Here is a 17767-nt window from a genome sequence, read left to right on the forward strand (position 1 = left end):
TACAGACAACTATCACTGAATTACTTTGATACTGAAGAAAACTTCAAAACGCGATGATTCTCAGGCAAGTTCTGGAGTTGTAAGGGGCGTTTTTTTTCTGCGATTTCTAAGTGGATGGATTTTGGGATAATGATATCCTTGGAAAGTGTAAGTCAAACTGAATCTATAGTATACATGTGTCATGTCTTTGTGTTCACATTTAACTGAGTTATGTATCTGAGATGACGTGTGATACACTCAGGTGCTTCACTGCTAAACTACAGTTAGCCTACTTGGTCTGGTATGGCCAGGCATGTATGGTGGCTAATGTTAGCCAACTTTAGACAAACAACGTTACTGCTGAGTAACTAGCATTACTGAGTCAGTTCATTCAATTAATGAGTCTTTCTTTATGACTCACTCCACGTGTGCTATTATTAAACCACAGTGGAGTACATGTACTGTATATCAGCATTTCGTAATTGCCATTTCACCACACACGGTTCACGGAGGCAATTAAGGTAACGCAAAGTTACCTAATTGCCTCCGTGAGCCAGACCAAGTAACTGTAGCGTTAGAAATAAAGCCCCTGAGTGTATTGAATTGAGCAAGGCTGTGTTCTATTGCTCATGAATTCAAAGGTTTATGGTATAGTCTGTGTACTGTGTTTTAACACAACTCATGCCATCACTCCTCTCAACAGTACCATTTAGGTTGCAAGAAAACACAACAGCCACATAACTAAGAGTCGACTCTGCCACATAAACTAGAGTCATAGAGAGATCTCATCCTCTGTTCTGTAGTATTTTCTGTGCATATTATTGCAGTGGTACCTGGTTTATACGCACATTAGACATCAGAGGTATTTGGTGATAATCCACACCAGTCGAGATCCAGTACAATAAATCTTATTTCCTATATTTTCATAAGCAATGACAACCCAAAGGGTGAACCATATTACATGGACAATAGCAATAGCAAGAGCTAAAAAAAGAGTCTTTGTGTGTATGGTATTTTTCTGACAGTGTTATGGTGGCAGTGTAATCACCACCACTTGTCACTGTGTTTTTTTTTAATATGTTTGACTTGTTTTGCCAATCTTTTAGCTATAAACTACCTTTTTCCCAAGAATATTTTAAATTCTAGAAATTCAGGTGATCTTAGTCATCCTAATCGTCTCTCACTGTGTCTGCCATATAAGGCTGGTAAACTGATCAAATTCAAAAAGTCAGCCACAAAGTGGTGAACAAGTAATCTTCTCAAGTGAGGAGGAGTACTGAAATCCTCTTTTTGCCAAATCCTATTCCTTTTTTCAACATCAGGTAGAAGCAGTGTCATCCTGTTTGAACATGATCCTGCATCCTTTTTCTTACTTTCTTATCTCAACACACATGGGGCTCTAATTCACATCCTATCAATCCTCCATTAGTATTCTGTTATGCATCCTGTGCATTTAAGATCTGTGTTGACGTACAGTGGGGGTAGCTGGAGAGGAGCCCAGTGTTAATCTGTGATTTATGTGGTTCAGTGAACGTTTGGACCGGCCCGGAGAGAGCGTCACGCTCCCTCTGCCCATTGTTGGTTAACTGGAGTGGAGAGCTGGCATGGAGCCTGCAGCCTCTCACCTTCCTACCTCACTATCTCTGAGCTCAGTCTCATTAATTTCTCCAGATCTGGACCTAGCTGTTACCGTCTTTATCTTTCCTCCTTTTTTGGCTTTTCAAATCCTACGCTTTCTCATTCCTCCTCTGTCATTATAAAAACAGCCTCCTGCACCATTTTTCCACCCTCTCATTGTCTTCCAGCACTCCTTTCTCTATACATCTCTTGTCTCACTCTCCACGTCCTTGTAGAAGTGCACAAATTGTCCCTTCTTCTTCCTGCTCCAGTCTTCCCCCAACCATGCATCATTGTAGCTCTGATCAGTTTGTCACCGACTTCTCCAGTGTAATAGCCAGAGAGGGGTAAAGGGAGGGAGGGAGTCGTACAAGCAGCAGCCGAAAATCAGTGACGATATCAGCAGGAGTGTAAAACAAAGTCGGAGCAGGGATTAAAACAGGATGCGTTTTGTGGCTTTTTTTGTTGCCTCTTTGTTGCCTTCCATAAGGGTCAGGGGTCAGGAAGTCTAGCCTCATGACCGGATCTGTGTGGAGCCATCAATGGTGCTCATGTTAGGAAGCTTTCATACAGATGCCTAGGGGCCTTCATGTTACATAAAGCATGATATTGAATGTAGAGCTGCAAGTACCGGTTATTTTGATTATCGATTAATCTGTAGGTTCAAAGGGTACTCTACCAACTTTACATGTCAATGCAGAGTACCACACAGCCGTTTTGACTATTCTTTTTTTAATTGACCTCCCACCTTTATGGAAGTGTAATAATCACTCACATAGGCTACTCGTTGAATGGTTTAGCCTATAAATGTCCATTAAAATGTCCCAGAACCTAAGCAACATCTTCAAATTGCTTGTTTTGTCCAACCAAACCCCAAAATATATTCAACTTACAGTAATTTAAAACTGAGAAAAGCAACAAATTGTCACTTCAGAATCTGAAACCAGCAAATGTTTGGCATTTTACTTTAGAAAATTACTTTAACAATTACTTAATTATGAAACTATCTTGATTCATTTTTAGTTTTAGCAACCATGAGCATTTTGTGCCCCACAGTGCAGTCAGGGAATTTATAAATAAGTTTAGGTGGCTCTTTGGGGATAATTAAGCCAAATATCATTAGTTATTCCCAAGATAACCACTATGTAAGCATTCTTTTTCTTTAGGGAAGCAAGCTGAAATACTTACACAACAACCTTTAATGTTTTCTTCCGCCCCTACAGGAAAAATCAATGTGTATCTTCTCCGTCTTTTTTTTAATACTGTAAATGTGTTGCTTCAGCTACATTCCTTAAAAGATAACGGAGATTTATTCCCCCCCTTGTGTCTCACCTACTGCTGGTATGTTTAACGCTGTTGACAGGAGGCCTTTTCTCTGTGGGTCTAAAAACCTTCAGGGACGGAGGGGGAAGTGCAGCGTTTTGCTGCGGATTGACTGATGTGTGTGAATTGCGTATGAAAGAGATGTTAATGATTTAAAATTAGGTGAGAGTGTTGTGTTAATGAAGTCGCAAAGGGATTTACAGTCTTATAGTGAAAGTGTGTCAGCAATGGATGTAGAGAGAAATTCTCTTGCGTTTATTGGAAGCGTCATCTTGGAGACTTTGATGCATTACAACGTCACATGATAGACAAAAAGTATCAATGACCGCGCACAAAATCAATGTTCATTTACACTATACTTGAAGGTATCTACATAAGAGTGACATGACACTGTCATGAACGTATCATAAACATTATAAACAAGTCATAAACGTTTATGACATAACGCTTCAGTTATTAAGTGTAATTCGAGTTAGGGTTAGGGTTTATGTGTCATGACTGTGTCATGACAGTGTCATGTGTTCATGACAGTGTCATGTCACTCTTATGTAGATACCTTCAAGTAAAGTGTTACCCAATGATCTATGTATGTTTCAGGATGATTTAATGTTGTGACATATCAGATAATTAAACACATCACACTACACATCTGTGGTATGTTTTTATTAATCAGTTAAGTTTGTCTTTTTCCATCCTCCAGCTCTTCCTCTGCAGACAGAGTCTCAGTCCATCCAGAATGAGGACAAGTCTTTGGGGAAGGACATCTTGACTTCATACGACTCAGCCATCACAGACCTCTCTCCTAAAACAGACTCCAGCCCCATAACAGAGACCCTCACCAAGACAGATGTCTCCTCCAAGACAGATGTGAGGCCATCCACCCCGGGCAGCGGCAGCAGCCCTCAGCCCAAGAAAGGTAGAGTTACCTATGTTTTTGTGGTTTAATATTTGTTATATACGCACAAGAGTCACTTTTGGTTTAGCTACCTGCAGTACTTTAAACCATCAAATTTATTGGATTTAGGCAGTGAAACATCAGCCTGCACTCTCTGAAGATTTCGCACAAGGTTTTTGAGCCTAGCTGCAGGGATTTGCTCCAATTCAGCCACCAGAGCATGAGTAATGTCAACCACTGATGATTTTGGGCGATAAGGCGTGGTTCGTTCCAGTTAATCCCAAAGGTGTTGGACTGGGTTGAGGTCAGGTCACTGTGTGCAGGCCAGTCAAGTTCTTCCACCCCAAACTGGAAAAACATTTCTTCATTGGCTTTGTGCAAATATTCATTGTCATGTTGAAACAGAAAAGAGCATTCCCCAAACTATTAGCACAAAGTTGAAAGCAGACTACTGTCTAACATATCATTGTATTCTGTAACATTAAACTCCACAGGGTAGTCCACGTACTTTTGGACAGATAGTGAATGTTTTGAGGCAGTGAACATCAAACCCAAATTTAATAAAATTTTTTCCTTATTCTTATTAAAAATTAAACAAAGCAGTTAGTTGTGTGTATAGAATTATTATTAGATTTTAGCATTTTTCTAGTGGTAGTAGAAGTAGCAATATCAGACTGTGAAAATACTTCATTAAGTTATGCATTAAAGATATTACTTAACAAAATCAACAAAATGTACTTAGAAAATATAAAAAGTAAAAGTACTCATAATGGTGAAAAATGACCCCCTGTGAGTGTTACTATTATATTAATGTAGTATTATTACTGCTGATGCATTCATGTCTTGTTGTAGCTGGTCAAAGTAGACACTTATATACACTGTTGGGTATTTTAATATATTTTAAGTAACAAACATGATGCATTTTTATTGCGTTTTATAAGTTCATCGTGTGTTTTGTTTGCAAAATCTTAGTCTGCATTGTTAAGCTCAGCTGTCAGATGAATTGTAGTGGAGTATAAGTATAAAGTAGCATAACATGGAAATACTCAAGAAAGTACAAGTACAAGGAAATCACAGCAGTAGTTTTGTTGATATATGCTTCTTTTTTTGCCATGTATAAGCAATAATTATAATACACAGAAGGAGCGCTGTACTGTGCAGTACTGGCACTTGTGTGCTTCATTTGCGGGCAGATAGCGCAGATGGTGCTGGGATCAGATAGGATGCTGGGTTCCAGTTATAAAAAAGGTAATTAAGGCAGAGCGAAGCAGCAGGGAGATAATGCCAGACACAATGCAAGGTCATAGTTGTTGTGATGGCAAATATACAATAGCTACAATTACAGCCAAATCGTCATTTGCTATGGGGGGAGACGGGACGTATAGTGTGGAGGAAGACTGATGGTGGAGGTGGAGGGGGGACGGACTGATGCATTAAGTGACGTCTCAGTAGGGATGAAACCTCCAGGATGATGAGATTTATTTTTCTCTGCACTTCATAGCTTCTGCATATTAGCCAGACTGAAGTGTGCAGCCGTGAAGGAAACTCTGAAAGGTGGGGAGGAAATTTAGGTTGCCATGGAGATGGGGCTGAAGTGCTGCTGGGCCATCTGTGATTGGTTGAGAATGCGCGGCATACATACTGAATAACACGGATGAGAACCACAAAAGGAGACGGGCACCCCAGGGGTCCTGGTTTTTCCAAATGTGTGCACGGCTCTTCAGTCTTGGCTTTTCACAGCCAGTTTGACAAATCCTCATGTTACACCACTGCGTCTTCTTAAAGTGTATCAGGATTCATGCTGATTATCACTGCAGATGAGAATGGCTGAAAGGCAGATGTGCATCACAGTTACAGAGTTTTAACATTGTCTGTGAACAAAGAGGTGGAGCTGCATTGACCTTGAAACTGAATCAATGAGGAAAACCTGCAGCTCTGAATTAAACTTCCTCGAGCAGTTTTACTTATATGATAAGTCTTAAGGTTTTATGCATGTATCTGTAACATGTTAAAGGCCAGCGGCTCACTTCAGCCAAATGCCAAAAAACAAAACAAAAATTCTTTGTGAAATCTATCCATGCAAATCAATTTGGTTTGTAATTTCCAGGTTAAATTTCTACCCCAATCAATAGAAGTCTATAAAATCTTGGTGGTGGTGCTCAACAACACGTTTTTCCAGAGACAGTGTCCCTGTTGCTTGGGATAATCCACAGAACATGCTGTCAGATGTTTTCAACTGGACCACTTCTCTGTTACAAAGCAGTTCCACTTAAAACTGTTTGCAGGATTGTGTGTTGATCAAAGTAATGGGGACATTGTTTCAGTAATGATGCATTTTTGTTGAATTTTTAAATACATTTTCAATGCTGTGCCCACCACACATTTGTAGCCCAGGCGTTCTTCTCCAGCTACTCCCGAGGGATTTCTAGAGATTCCCAGCCAGATGGGACATGTAATCCCCCTCAGCGTGTTGCCTGGGGTCTCTTCTAAGTTTGAGTTGTTCCAGGAAAACCTCTAGAGGCAGGCGTCTAGAACGCATCCTAATCAGATACTTGAACCACCGCCACTGACTCACTTTGATGCAAATAAACAGGGGTTCTGCTGCAAGCTCCTTCTGGATGTCTGAAGCAGTTCTCCTCAGCTCTACTGCACATTTTATTGTCTTTGAGCTACCTGCTCAGCACCAAACAGCAGACACTGTTAGCTACTAGCTGGTGAACATACAGTAGTGGTACATATTGCAGCTAAAGAGACAGATATTTCCCTCAGGAGTTGGTGGAGACCAAAAACAGAGCTAAAAGACAGTGAATATTGGACTCAAATTCATCCGGTGGACACAAACACGACTCCAAATGAATGATAATGTTGCTCCTTAACTGCTGGATGTGTAAATGAGCAAAGTTTGCCACATACACTTGCTGCTTGTTTGCTCTGCCCGTAAGTGGGCAAAAAAAATCAGTTATTGCCGGTTTAAGTTGAAAGATTTAACTAAACGTTTTATATTTTCTTTTCCCCTGCAGATTCGATGAGCTCAGAGCAACGACAGAAACTTGCCAAGGAGCGGAGGGAGGAAAGAGCCAAATATATCGGTAAGAAATGATAAAACAATCAAATTTTTTTTTTTTTTTTTTAATTTTGAACAAATTGGATTTTCTTTTTTTTTTTTTAAACTGGTGATGCATGTAGCGAGAATTTGTTGTAACCAACTTGAAGCATGCACATCTTCTATTCTTAATGTAGTATTAACTTTCCTCTGTCACTCTGCTCTGACGTGAATGACGGTTATTGTCGTCTCTTATTGTTTCTCCTTGCGTGGCTTTCAGAACAGCAAACTCAGCTGCAAGGTAAGGGGCTTCACTAAAACCCTAAGTGTCCGCATCCGTCATGCCATTTGGAAATAATCAAACTTGTGATGTGAATCCCAGGCGTGCCCTTTCTTCTCTCCATGAATCGATTATGTTTTTTATTTTGGTTTTCTATCATCATTCAGTGGAAAGTTTTGAACCATGTGAACCCTCTTCAGTTTCACTTTTGATGTAAATGTTTCCACTCATGTTTTGTTTAAATTTTACTTTATGTTCTTCTGCATTCCCACACCTATAATCATGGTTTTACTTTGTGGCTGCAGAATGAAACTTTCCTCTCCTATGAAAATAATGTGCTAGTCCAAAGATATATCTAGTTTTCAAACACAGGGCTTCTCCCTGTGGATGAAGGCAGTCGATCAGAGCAGAGCCTGGTGGGCGTTTCCTTGCAGAGACGTCCCATGAAGTCCATGGTGTGATTACCATAAACTGGGTCCAGGCCTCTCAGACAGATTAGATTTAATTACTACTTTCATTAGCATCAATAATGTGGTCATGCCGCAGATCAGTTAAAGGGGAATTCTGCTGCCTTTTTATCTATAATATCTGAGGTTTACTCAGCTTCAGTTGGTCTGAGATAAGTTTAGTTTCCTGCAGTCTGCTTCTGTCTGTAATTACATGGTACAACGTTGAGGCTTATTTAATGTGGGGCATGCAATTTGTTTAGAACAGTATGCACATAAATGGCATGTAGGTCACAACACACAATGTTTACTTTTCATGAATCCCTTAAAGAACATATATATTTAAACATATTGTGCAGAATGAGCACAATGAGCACTGTTATGTAACTTTGCAACTTTGCAATGAATGATTTGTACAAACTGCAAAAATGAGCTTAAAGCATTAAACCGACATATTTTTCAATCCTGCTGCACGGAAGGCAGACATAATTGGATTTCTTTCAGGAATTGGATTTATGGAGGAGTGAAGAAAGCGTTCTCATTGTCGATGAGGCTCAGACTTGTGTGCCTCATTAGTGAAGATGAGCTGTAGAATACTGAACTGAACACAAACCACGTCTTTGCCTCACAACACGGCTACATCCTTGCAGAGCTAAATCCACTAAAAAGTATTTCTAATGCTGCCTAACTCCCAGAAATATGAAGTAATATTGAAACATGTCATGCCATTACTTTGGTTGGATCCAGCATGTAACCCACGCTCATCATCATCATCCATTGTTTAAACTCTCCACCATGTTGAAAATATGTTGTGTAAACAGGTTTACATGCAAGTGATAAGAAAGATGCAAATCTGTACTGTACTGTAAGAGCGAGAGAGAGAGGGAGGGTGAGAGAGACAGCTGCTGTCCAGCATACAGTACAGAAGGTTTAATTTAGAAGGATTGATTGCTATTTAATTGTTCCTCCAAGAAATGAGCCACAGCAGCGTATGTGCAAAGAGAAGCAGGCGTCTGCTGGAGGGTGATGTAAAACACAGCGGGAAACTACTGCTTATTTACTGTTATCAGGATTATAGTGTAATAAAACAGTGTCTTCCATCTGCTTCAACCATTCTGTTTGAGTATCAAGAGTTTAAGTGATTAAACACTGTTGATGTGAAGAATTGACTTTGGGACATCCTACGTAAAAAGAAGTTTCTTTAAATCACTGTTGAATTACTGTACTATATTTCACATACATTAGCTTTGATTTATCTTTGTATTGTCCCTTTTAATAACCTTAATGTTTTAGCAATGTTAGCGGCGTGGCTCTAGTGATGGTAATGTCTTTCTGTCGATCGCTCCATCACTGACGGACATATTTTGACAACTATTTAATGGATTGCTGTGACATTTGGTTCAGATATCCATGGTCTTCAGAGGTGATTTTAGTAATTCTCTGACTTTTCTCTACTGCCAGAGTTTTCATGTATCTAGTAAAATATCTCCACATCTACCAGATGGATTTGCACAAAATTCTGTACATTCATGGTATCCAGAGGATGAATCCTGTTGACTACCATGAGGTTTGTGGGTTTGAGTAAAATGTCTTGACAGCTATTGGATGCACTGCCATACAATTTGGTATTGTCATTCATGTCCCATCAGGATGAATTGTAATAACGTTGGTGATCCCTTAAATTTGCTTCTAGTGCCATCTTCAGATCAAAATGTGTTCAATACTTTGGTTTATGACCAAATACCTGCAAAATTAACATTCCCATCATTATGTTTTATGCTAATTGGCAAATGACAGCATGCTAACACGTCAAGCTAAAATGATGAACACTGTAAATATCACCTCCTGAACGTCAGGATGCTAACTTTGTCATTGTGACCATGAGTATGATGACATTAGCTAAAAGCATTGATGTGGAAGTGCAGCCTTACAGAGCTGCTAACAGGGCTTTAGACTCTGGCTACATGTACACTACTATGTTTTGGTTTCAAAGCAAATATCTTTTTATCTTTTGCTACGTTTATGAGTTGTGTCCACACTACTCCGGTGTTTTTGAGCCCCTAAAACGGAGAGATTTGGGAACTCTGCTGCCCCCCTTTTTGGTTTGAAAAGTTCGGCACAAACGCACAAGACCTTTGGAGTCTTATCGGTTAGGTAGACTTACATACCTTTCAGTAACAGTTCCACCTCATCGTCGGTTCAAGAAAAGAAAACCCTGGTCTTACTTTTCGCCATTGTTGTTCTTTCTCCAAAGTATTTTCAAGTTATACGTACATAATTTAAACCACAGACTATTGTCAGACAATCTGCTTCCTGTTTACACCGACACGTATGTGAATGCCCATGTGAAATGCGTTGTCACACGTGTTAATATGGACGCAGATCAGTTCCGCTACGGAGCTAAAACTCTTGGATGGATGGAGATAGTTTTTGGCCCAAAATGCAGCTTAAAAATGAAAACATAGTATTGTAGATGTAGCCTCTATCTTGTTATCCTGCTAAGCACTTTCTAAACATTATTTAAGAAAGGTGCCATATAAGAATTGTGTATTATCATTTCGATAATGTTATCATCATTGTAGGGAAAGAAATAGGCTTGACTTTGCCTACAAAACACTATTCAAATAACTACAAAATTGAAAGAAAAACTCAGACAAATGTGATCCTCAGCAACCTAACTTTCTCATGTCATTTTTATTACTTTCTCTCTCTCTCCTCGGCTTTTCTGTCTAAATGTTAACCCCTCTCCCTGTGGTCACCCTGCAGCGGCGAAGAAGGCCCAGTGGCTGGAGAAGGAGGAGAAGGCCCGGCGTCTGAGAGAGAGCCAGCTGGAAGATCGCAGGAGGAAGCTGGAGGAACAGAGGCTGAAGACTGAGAAACGCAGAGCTCTGCTGGAGGAGAAACAGAGACAGAAACTAGAAAAGAACAAGGTGAGAAAATACTTGAACTCAGGTTGTAGTAGCTCAGAAGAGACGGAAGTGTGCGCCTGCTCTCCAAAATATTTAGTGTTAATTGAAGTCAGGGTGGAAAAGTCAACACTTTACCAGTGTTTATGCAAGCTTAATGCTTAGTACAGTTTTTGACCTCTGGAAAATTGCCTGTTTGACAGGGATTTGGCCCCATCTTGAATATCAGTGCCAAGTATTGGCAGCATACAGTTTTCCAGTGGTCATAAGTGTAGACTTTTCATTGACTGTAATTTGAGTTGAGAGTTATTGATCACAGCAGTGGTTCCCAAACCTTTTGGCTTCTCTTTGACCTAAAAGTTGAGAGTTCCAGGCTAGCGCTTTCCTCTGCTTTAAGTCTTTATGCTAAGCTGAGCTAATCACCTCCAGTTGTACATCCAGACTGATATCCCCATATAACCACATTACACTTTATATACAGATTGAATAGACAAAATATAACATGTTAATTAGTGAGCTTTAGAGGTGCTGGTAGGTGGACTATGTTAACTTTTGAACAAAGCCAGACTAGTTGTTTCCTCCTGTTACCAGTATTAATGCTAAGCTAAGCTAACCGGCTGCTGGCTGTAGCTTCACATTTACAGTGCTCTTCACAAGTAAGCAAATTAGCATATTTCCCAAAACGTCGAACTATTCCTTTAAACTGAATTGTTCTGAGTGTGAGTATGTGACTCACTGACTGTGTGGTCCCTCCAGGAGAGATATGAGGCAGCTATCAAGAGGTCGACCAAGAAGACGTGGGCCGAGATCCGCCAGCAGAGGTGGTCCTGGGCGGGCGGACTCAACCAGACCTCCCGCAGAGAGAGTGAGTTTCAAAATGAACCACAACCACACACTCAAACACAATGAGAGGAATATGTATCACATCTTCACTGTAACTCGAGCCTTCATGTTGAGCAACGTTGCACAGACTGTGAATCACTGGTCCAACTGATGCAATTCAAGGAAATAACTTCTAAAGGGATTGCTGTCAATAAGGGCGGGGTGCCAGAGGCAAATGACCTACTCAGTAATTTAAACTTTTTTTAATTCCTTAGTGTTTTTTAGGCAAAAGTCGGTTTTGAGTACAGATATACGTTATCACAGAGGCAGAGAGATGACCAACAAGGTAGCTGTCATGAACATGTTTCATTAGATTAGCAGTGCGAACTGTGTTTTTTAGGGAGCTGTGAGCTTATTCCCCTTTTCAGACCGTCAAACATGTGACTGGCTGCCTCTTTTATTTTAACCCGTGACACTGAGGTCAAGACAAGTTTCTCTCCTTCAAAGTGTGAAATATCCTGAATGTGTGTGAGAGTGTGTGTGTCTGATAATTTCTTGCAGCAGAAAAAAAGCAAAAGGCAGTAGTTACTCTAAATGTGATTTCTAACTATACCACACCCTTCCCACGCTTTCCTCAAAGTTCCTCCCCAATTCCCTTCAAGTCTGAATTCAGATTCTCCTAAATGTTACTGAGAGAACCTCAGAGAATGGTGAGTCCCAGATCCAGACCAAGGGGAGTCGGCAGCCCCCCACCTCTTATCAGTCCTCAGCTGGGGCCGCCTGCACTCCGGCCGCCTTGTGAACAGTTGTTGTCTGTTGCGTTCTCTCCGGTGCAGGCAGATGCTCGGCCTCCACAGTCAACTTGCCGAGACAGGCGGACCCTGTCATTAACAACAGGCTGTCCAAGTCCTCTGCCACGCTCTGGAACTCCCCCAACAGAAGTAAGGACGACCCGACGTCAATGTCCACCAGGCTTCCTCTCCCTTTCCTATTCATCCCCCTCCACCTTCCCCACTCCTCCTACCCTAATCTGGTTTTTGGTTTTCTTCTTTTATTATTATAATTGTCGTCTCTGGCGGCCTGCCTGCCTGCCTGCCTGTGCTTGGTGACTGGTCATTTACCACCTACTCCCTCCTCTTGTCACGCTCTCGGTCTCGTGTGCATCGTGGTTTTTGATTTCAGTTGGTGGTTGTCATTGATTTGAGCCTTTTCTGCATTTTGATCAGCCTCCCTTTCACCTCAACATCACTGAGCCATATTTTGTGATATATGTTTTGTTTTATAGGTTTATAAGTTCACATCTTGTCTCGACACCATCTTTATTGGTTGTCCTCTCCACTTTACTGTCGGTGGTTTGGTGTGGTGGTGGTATTGGTGGTGGATATTATATAGTTACTGTTGCAAATGAAAATAGAGCAACTAAATGCACATGTATTGTATCATACTTTTGTGTTATGTGTTGTTTTATGTAGATATATAGCCTGTTTCCATAGAGATTAAGCCTCTCTTGCGTGGTTAGTTATTTACAGCAACGTATTGCTGCCAGCAAGACAAAAACACATTTGCTCAGTTTCTCTTTATAATGTGAAGAGTTTTGTCATTATTACTTAAATTATTCTGCTTTTACAAGAAACTTTATATTGTTAAATCATGAACTTTCCTAAATTACACTAAAGCAACATATAGTTACAACAAGAATCCTAACAGTAAGTTGGCATGTTGCTATAACAAACAAGTCAAAGTGTGTATAGCCATTCTAACGGCTAATTAGACACAGTGGTGCTTTGAGCTTACTGCTAACATCAGCATGCTAATATGCTCACTATAACAATGCTAACTTGCTGATGTTAGGTAGGTTTAATGTTTACATGCTAGCGTGTGAGTTTGGTAACATTAGCCGAGACTAACACCAGTCACTGTGGTCACAGGCCACAATTACAGGATAATGTGATGCATTTTATTACTCATGAATTCATCATTTCATTTTAAGAGGATAATTGTGTTATTTCTTCTTTAAAGAATTCAAATTATCCAATATTTGTCGTTGAGATATTTCAGTCTGAACCAAAGTTGGAAGCCATGTTGCTAAAAGCGTGTCTAAAAACTTCCATACGTTGTTTTGACAGAAGGGTTTCGTTATATGTCAGAATTAAGTGATATGTTGTATAATACCAATAATTTGGTATGTACTATGAGCAAGGAAAATATTTCAAAACACCGTAAAAAAAAAAAATCTTGTTATAACACTAAAAGGACCTCGTTATAATAAGAATCTGAGCAGATTTTTTTTGTCGTGATGGCAGCAACACGCTTCTGTAATAACATAAATATATAGATTGACTTGTTATATCAAACCCATTTCATCAGACTCCTGAGTTGTACATAAGCAGCACTGTCTTCATCCCAGATTCGTCACGCCTCATAACATGTTTCATTAAAGATCGTATCACCCACAGTGCAATCAGCAGTTCAGCTCTCGACTGCCCCGTCAACACAATAGAGATCCAGATTTTGTGCTTGATAATCACTAATAAAACAGATGCTCCAATACTGCGGGATAATTTCGGAGCTGAATCATATTAGAGTCGATATCAGAGCTCATGGTTCTGGCCTTTGGGAGACGCTCTGCAGTCTGCAACAGTGTAACAGTCATAGTGTGTCGGAGGGAAGGGGGTGACGTTTATAGATCCAGGCATCAATCTACCTCCAGCTCAGCTCAGCACAGCCTCCTCTTGCCGCATTGGAGAAAGAAGAGGAGGAGGAAAAAAACACTGTTGCCTAGCAACGGGAGGTAGTCGGGTTATCAGTTAGTCATAAAACATGTAAAAATGATCCGTCCAACGTACAGCAGAGATGACTGTTACATAAGAAAAGCCAGCCTATGATACAAGGAGTGTTTTTTAGTGTTAATGTAAAACGCGTGGAAACAACATGACTTGTGTCGTTCTTGGTAGCGCTGTTGTGATTGCACTATTATCGTGTATGTTTGTAGGTGTCATGCATACCAGCAGAGTGATACACTACAATAGAGAATGAGAAGAAGCAGTACACATGGTCCAGTTGTCACTAAAAATACATCTTTGCACAGCATGGTGTCAGTTTTTGTTATGAAAAACAGGAAAACTGGACTGTAGCTGTCGCATTCCATTAGATCTCATGTTGAGACGGTGCATTCTGTGTCCATCTGTACGTTGTTGTCTCCTGTGCAGTCACATGTTTTCTATCGTATTTTACTATTTCAGAGGAACAGAACAGGGCAGGACAGTAAGAGAGATAAAACCTACATGATGTTTACTCAGTAAAATGCCTCAAAAGGCTCAAACACTTACTAATGATTGACACTATCTGTAAAGAGTCTCTAAATCTGAGCTCTCAGTCTGCATCATGCATCATCTATTTCTCTCTCTATTCCCATTATGGGGTTTTCTAGTATTTGGAAAAAAAAATAAAAATCATACACAGACATCTATAGTTTCTAACAAGACTGATTTGATTCTGCCAGAATCAAAGATGGTGCCAACCTCTGACTAAAAGCAACTTTATTCTCTGACATTAAGTTTGCTTTACTCATGAGAGAATGATTTATTGGTGTGTGTGTGTGTGTGTGTGTGTGTGTGTGTGTGTTTCCACCCGTCATTACAATGCATTTGATTATATCCTGCTGTTGTTGGACCTATACATGCTGAATTTACATCACTTGACACTCAATAACATAGTTATTGTAACAGATACATACTGTATAAAACCAGAATGGTGTGTTATGCTAATGCTGAACTCACCGGAACTGCACTGCATTGGGTTTGATTGAGGTTGAGTTTATGTGATTTTTAAGTGGCAAGTAATGAAAATTAACTTGGGTTTGCTCCTCTGTGTGTTGTTATCTAATGTCTGGTACTGTGTGGCTAAAGTTCAGTCATTCATCCTGTACGATTTCTCTGTAGCTTTTAGTCCGAGAGTGTCTGATTAGCACATTAAGGCAGCGTAAAACTCCACTCCGCATCAGACTGTGTTCAGTGTGTGTGTGTGTGTGTGTGTGTGTGTGTGTGTGTGTGTGTGTGTCTAAGGAAAGATGTGCAGCAGTCATCAATGATTCCTCCTCCTGCAGTGTGCGTGTGTTCACCTGTTCGACAGTATGCAGGATATATCAGGGTGTTTTTGTGGTGAGTACCTGTGAGCAGCTGTGACAGTAACCTGACATTGACAGCGCCCTCTTGTGTCAGCCCGCAGCCTGCGTCTGAGCCCGTGGGAGAGCCGGATCGTGGAGCGGCTCATGACGCCGACTCTGTCCTTCTTGGCCCGCAGTCGCAGCGCCGCCACCCTCCTCAACAACAGCGACTCTCGTGAGTGTGAGACCCCATCTGGATATTTCTACTCATTGTACCCAACCTCCTCTTTTCTGCACATCACTGCAGTGTGCATGGAGGGAGGACTAATACTCTGTTTGGTCACCTTAAGATCCCTTTAAAGGGATTTTTTTTTTTTTTACCATATTTCATTACTCTTCTTTCTTTGTTTCAGTCTTTATTTTTCCCCCTCTCTATCCTGCTATTTCTTTCTTTCTTTCTTTTTTTTTTTTTAAGATTATTTTTTGGGCAACTTTGAAGTCCTTGAACTGTTCAGAAAAATTGTAAATAGACCTTTAGGTGAGATTGTTTTCACAGCAATAATTATTTTCCTTATCTAATCTCTCAACCCAAAGATATTCCTTTTGCAGTGACATAAACCAGAGAAAACTGTAAAATCCCACATTAGAAAAGCTGAAGCCAACAAAGATTTGTCATTTTTACTTTATAAATAACTTGTCTCAGTCTTTATGTTTCCACCCCCCTTACCCTTTATCTCTATGTATCTGTCTTTATTCATCTTTTATATATAAAACCCTGTGGGGATGTTGATGCTGATTGAAGATAAGGCTGTAATTTATGATTATCTACAATTGCGGTTAATCTGTCAATTATTTGTTGGATGAATCAATGAATTGTTTAGTCTAAAAATGTCAAAACACCACAGTTTCTCAGATCCCAAGATAATGTTTTTTTAAGTGCTATTTTTGTCAAAACAGACTAAATAAAAATAATAATCAATTTACAATTATATTTAAAAACAGAGAAAAAGCAGCAAAATCTCACATATGAGACACTGGAACCAGCTAATATTGGGTATTTTTTCTTTACAGATGATTAATCGATTATCAGAATAGTTGTCTTATTGATTCCTGAGGGGAAATGGGGTCTTTGCTGCTTTAAGGAATAAAGCTATAAAAGGCACTAATGGATAACAATAAAAAAGAGTATTAAGCTTTATACATGAAATCAATAACATTCTATCAAAAAACTAAAATAATTGACCTCCTCCTCAGCTATCATTACTGAATCTGTCAGCTAGATTGAATCATTGTCTCGCAGCATGTTGTTTCCTCACTGAGAGGCTTTTTATTATCACTCTGCATGGTGTATGTGTGTGTTGGGCCCCTGACAATCGGCCCTGCTGCCGCTCTCTGCATGTTCATGTGTTACTCAGACTCTCATCACTGCTCCCGTTCAGCCTCCGCCAGCCCGCTGAACGCCTGCTCCCATCACCACCCGCACCAGAACACCGCCGAGCGCTGGAGGGTCTCCTCCGCCAGCACGCCGGACATCACCCAGCGCCAACGCCGGCGAAACTCCACACCGGTAGGCACACATGATGACCATACTAATGAAATACTTTCTGGTGATCCATCAAACCTATTAAACGAGAATGGAAACCTAGATTTGGACTTTAAAACTAACACTAATCAATGCTTTATATAAACCAATGGGTCATATGAATGTAATGTGGAAGGTTTCACTTGTAGTGACAAATCCAGAGAAAATTATCACCCGAGTGCAGTTCCTCTTAGCTCTATGTAACATTTTAGCATCTTTCAGCTCTTTGTTTTGGTTTTACGCAACTTTACTGTTTTGGTTCAGTCTCACTGCTCTTGTGGCAGCTGTTGGAAAAGCTCTTAAAACCCATTGTACACATCCTGCTCATCACCAAACAGCAGATAAACAATGTTAGCGACTAGCTGGTGAACATAGTGGAGCATTTAGCAGCTAAAGAGACAGATATCTCCATCCAGAAGTGGTGGAGACCAAAAACAGAGCTAAATGAGAGTGAATATAGGACTTACATTTGTCAGGTGTCCAGAAACACGTCTCCAAATGAATGACAATGTTGCTTTGTGTTTGCTACAGTAACATGTTCAATCATCAACTTTAGACGATAATATGTAATATATCTTGTGTTTAGAGCTTGTTGCGCTGATCTCAAGTGGTAAAAAGTATTTTACAGAACCCTAATTTCACATTTTTTTTGTTATCAAATAGCATATGCAATGGAAATAAACTGTCATACCAGGTTGTTTTTGATCTATGTTATGTATACTGGTAATAATGTGGAGCATGTAACATTGTCATTTGACAATACAGACAT

The 17767-nt window shown here is 40.1% G+C and overlaps 1 protein-coding gene across 11 annotated transcripts in view; it reads left to right on the top strand.

Moving 5' to 3' along the window:
* LOC116047208 (MAP7 domain-containing protein 1-like) overlaps positions 1–17767 on the top strand; it is a 40953-nt gene that overhangs the window by 14993 nt on the left and 8193 nt on the right. For 4 of the 11 annotated variants that reach the window (XM_031295829.2, XM_031295828.2, XM_031295827.2 and 1 more), the window contains exons 2-9: positions 3620–3835; positions 6835–6903; positions 7138–7158; positions 10350–10513; positions 11246–11354; positions 12148–12252; positions 15532–15651; positions 16832–16983. In XM_031295829.2, coding sequence (XP_031151689.1) covers positions 3620–3835; positions 6835–6903; positions 7138–7158; positions 10350–10513; positions 11246–11354; positions 12148–12252; positions 15532–15651; positions 16832–16983 — 956 coding nt within the window. The remainder of the gene's footprint in view (positions 1–3619; positions 3836–6834; positions 6904–7137; positions 7159–10349; positions 10514–11245; positions 11355–12147; positions 12253–15531; positions 15652–16831; positions 16984–17767) is intronic. The other 7 variants (XM_031295832.2, XM_031295831.2, XM_031295838.2 and 4 more) reach the window with 5 other exon arrangements.

Source organism: Sander lucioperca, chromosome 14 (assembly GCF_008315115.2).
Source record: "Sander lucioperca isolate FBNREF2018 chromosome 14, SLUC_FBN_1.2, whole genome shotgun sequence".
NCBI lineage: Eukaryota > Metazoa > Chordata > Actinopteri > Perciformes > Percidae > Sander > Sander lucioperca.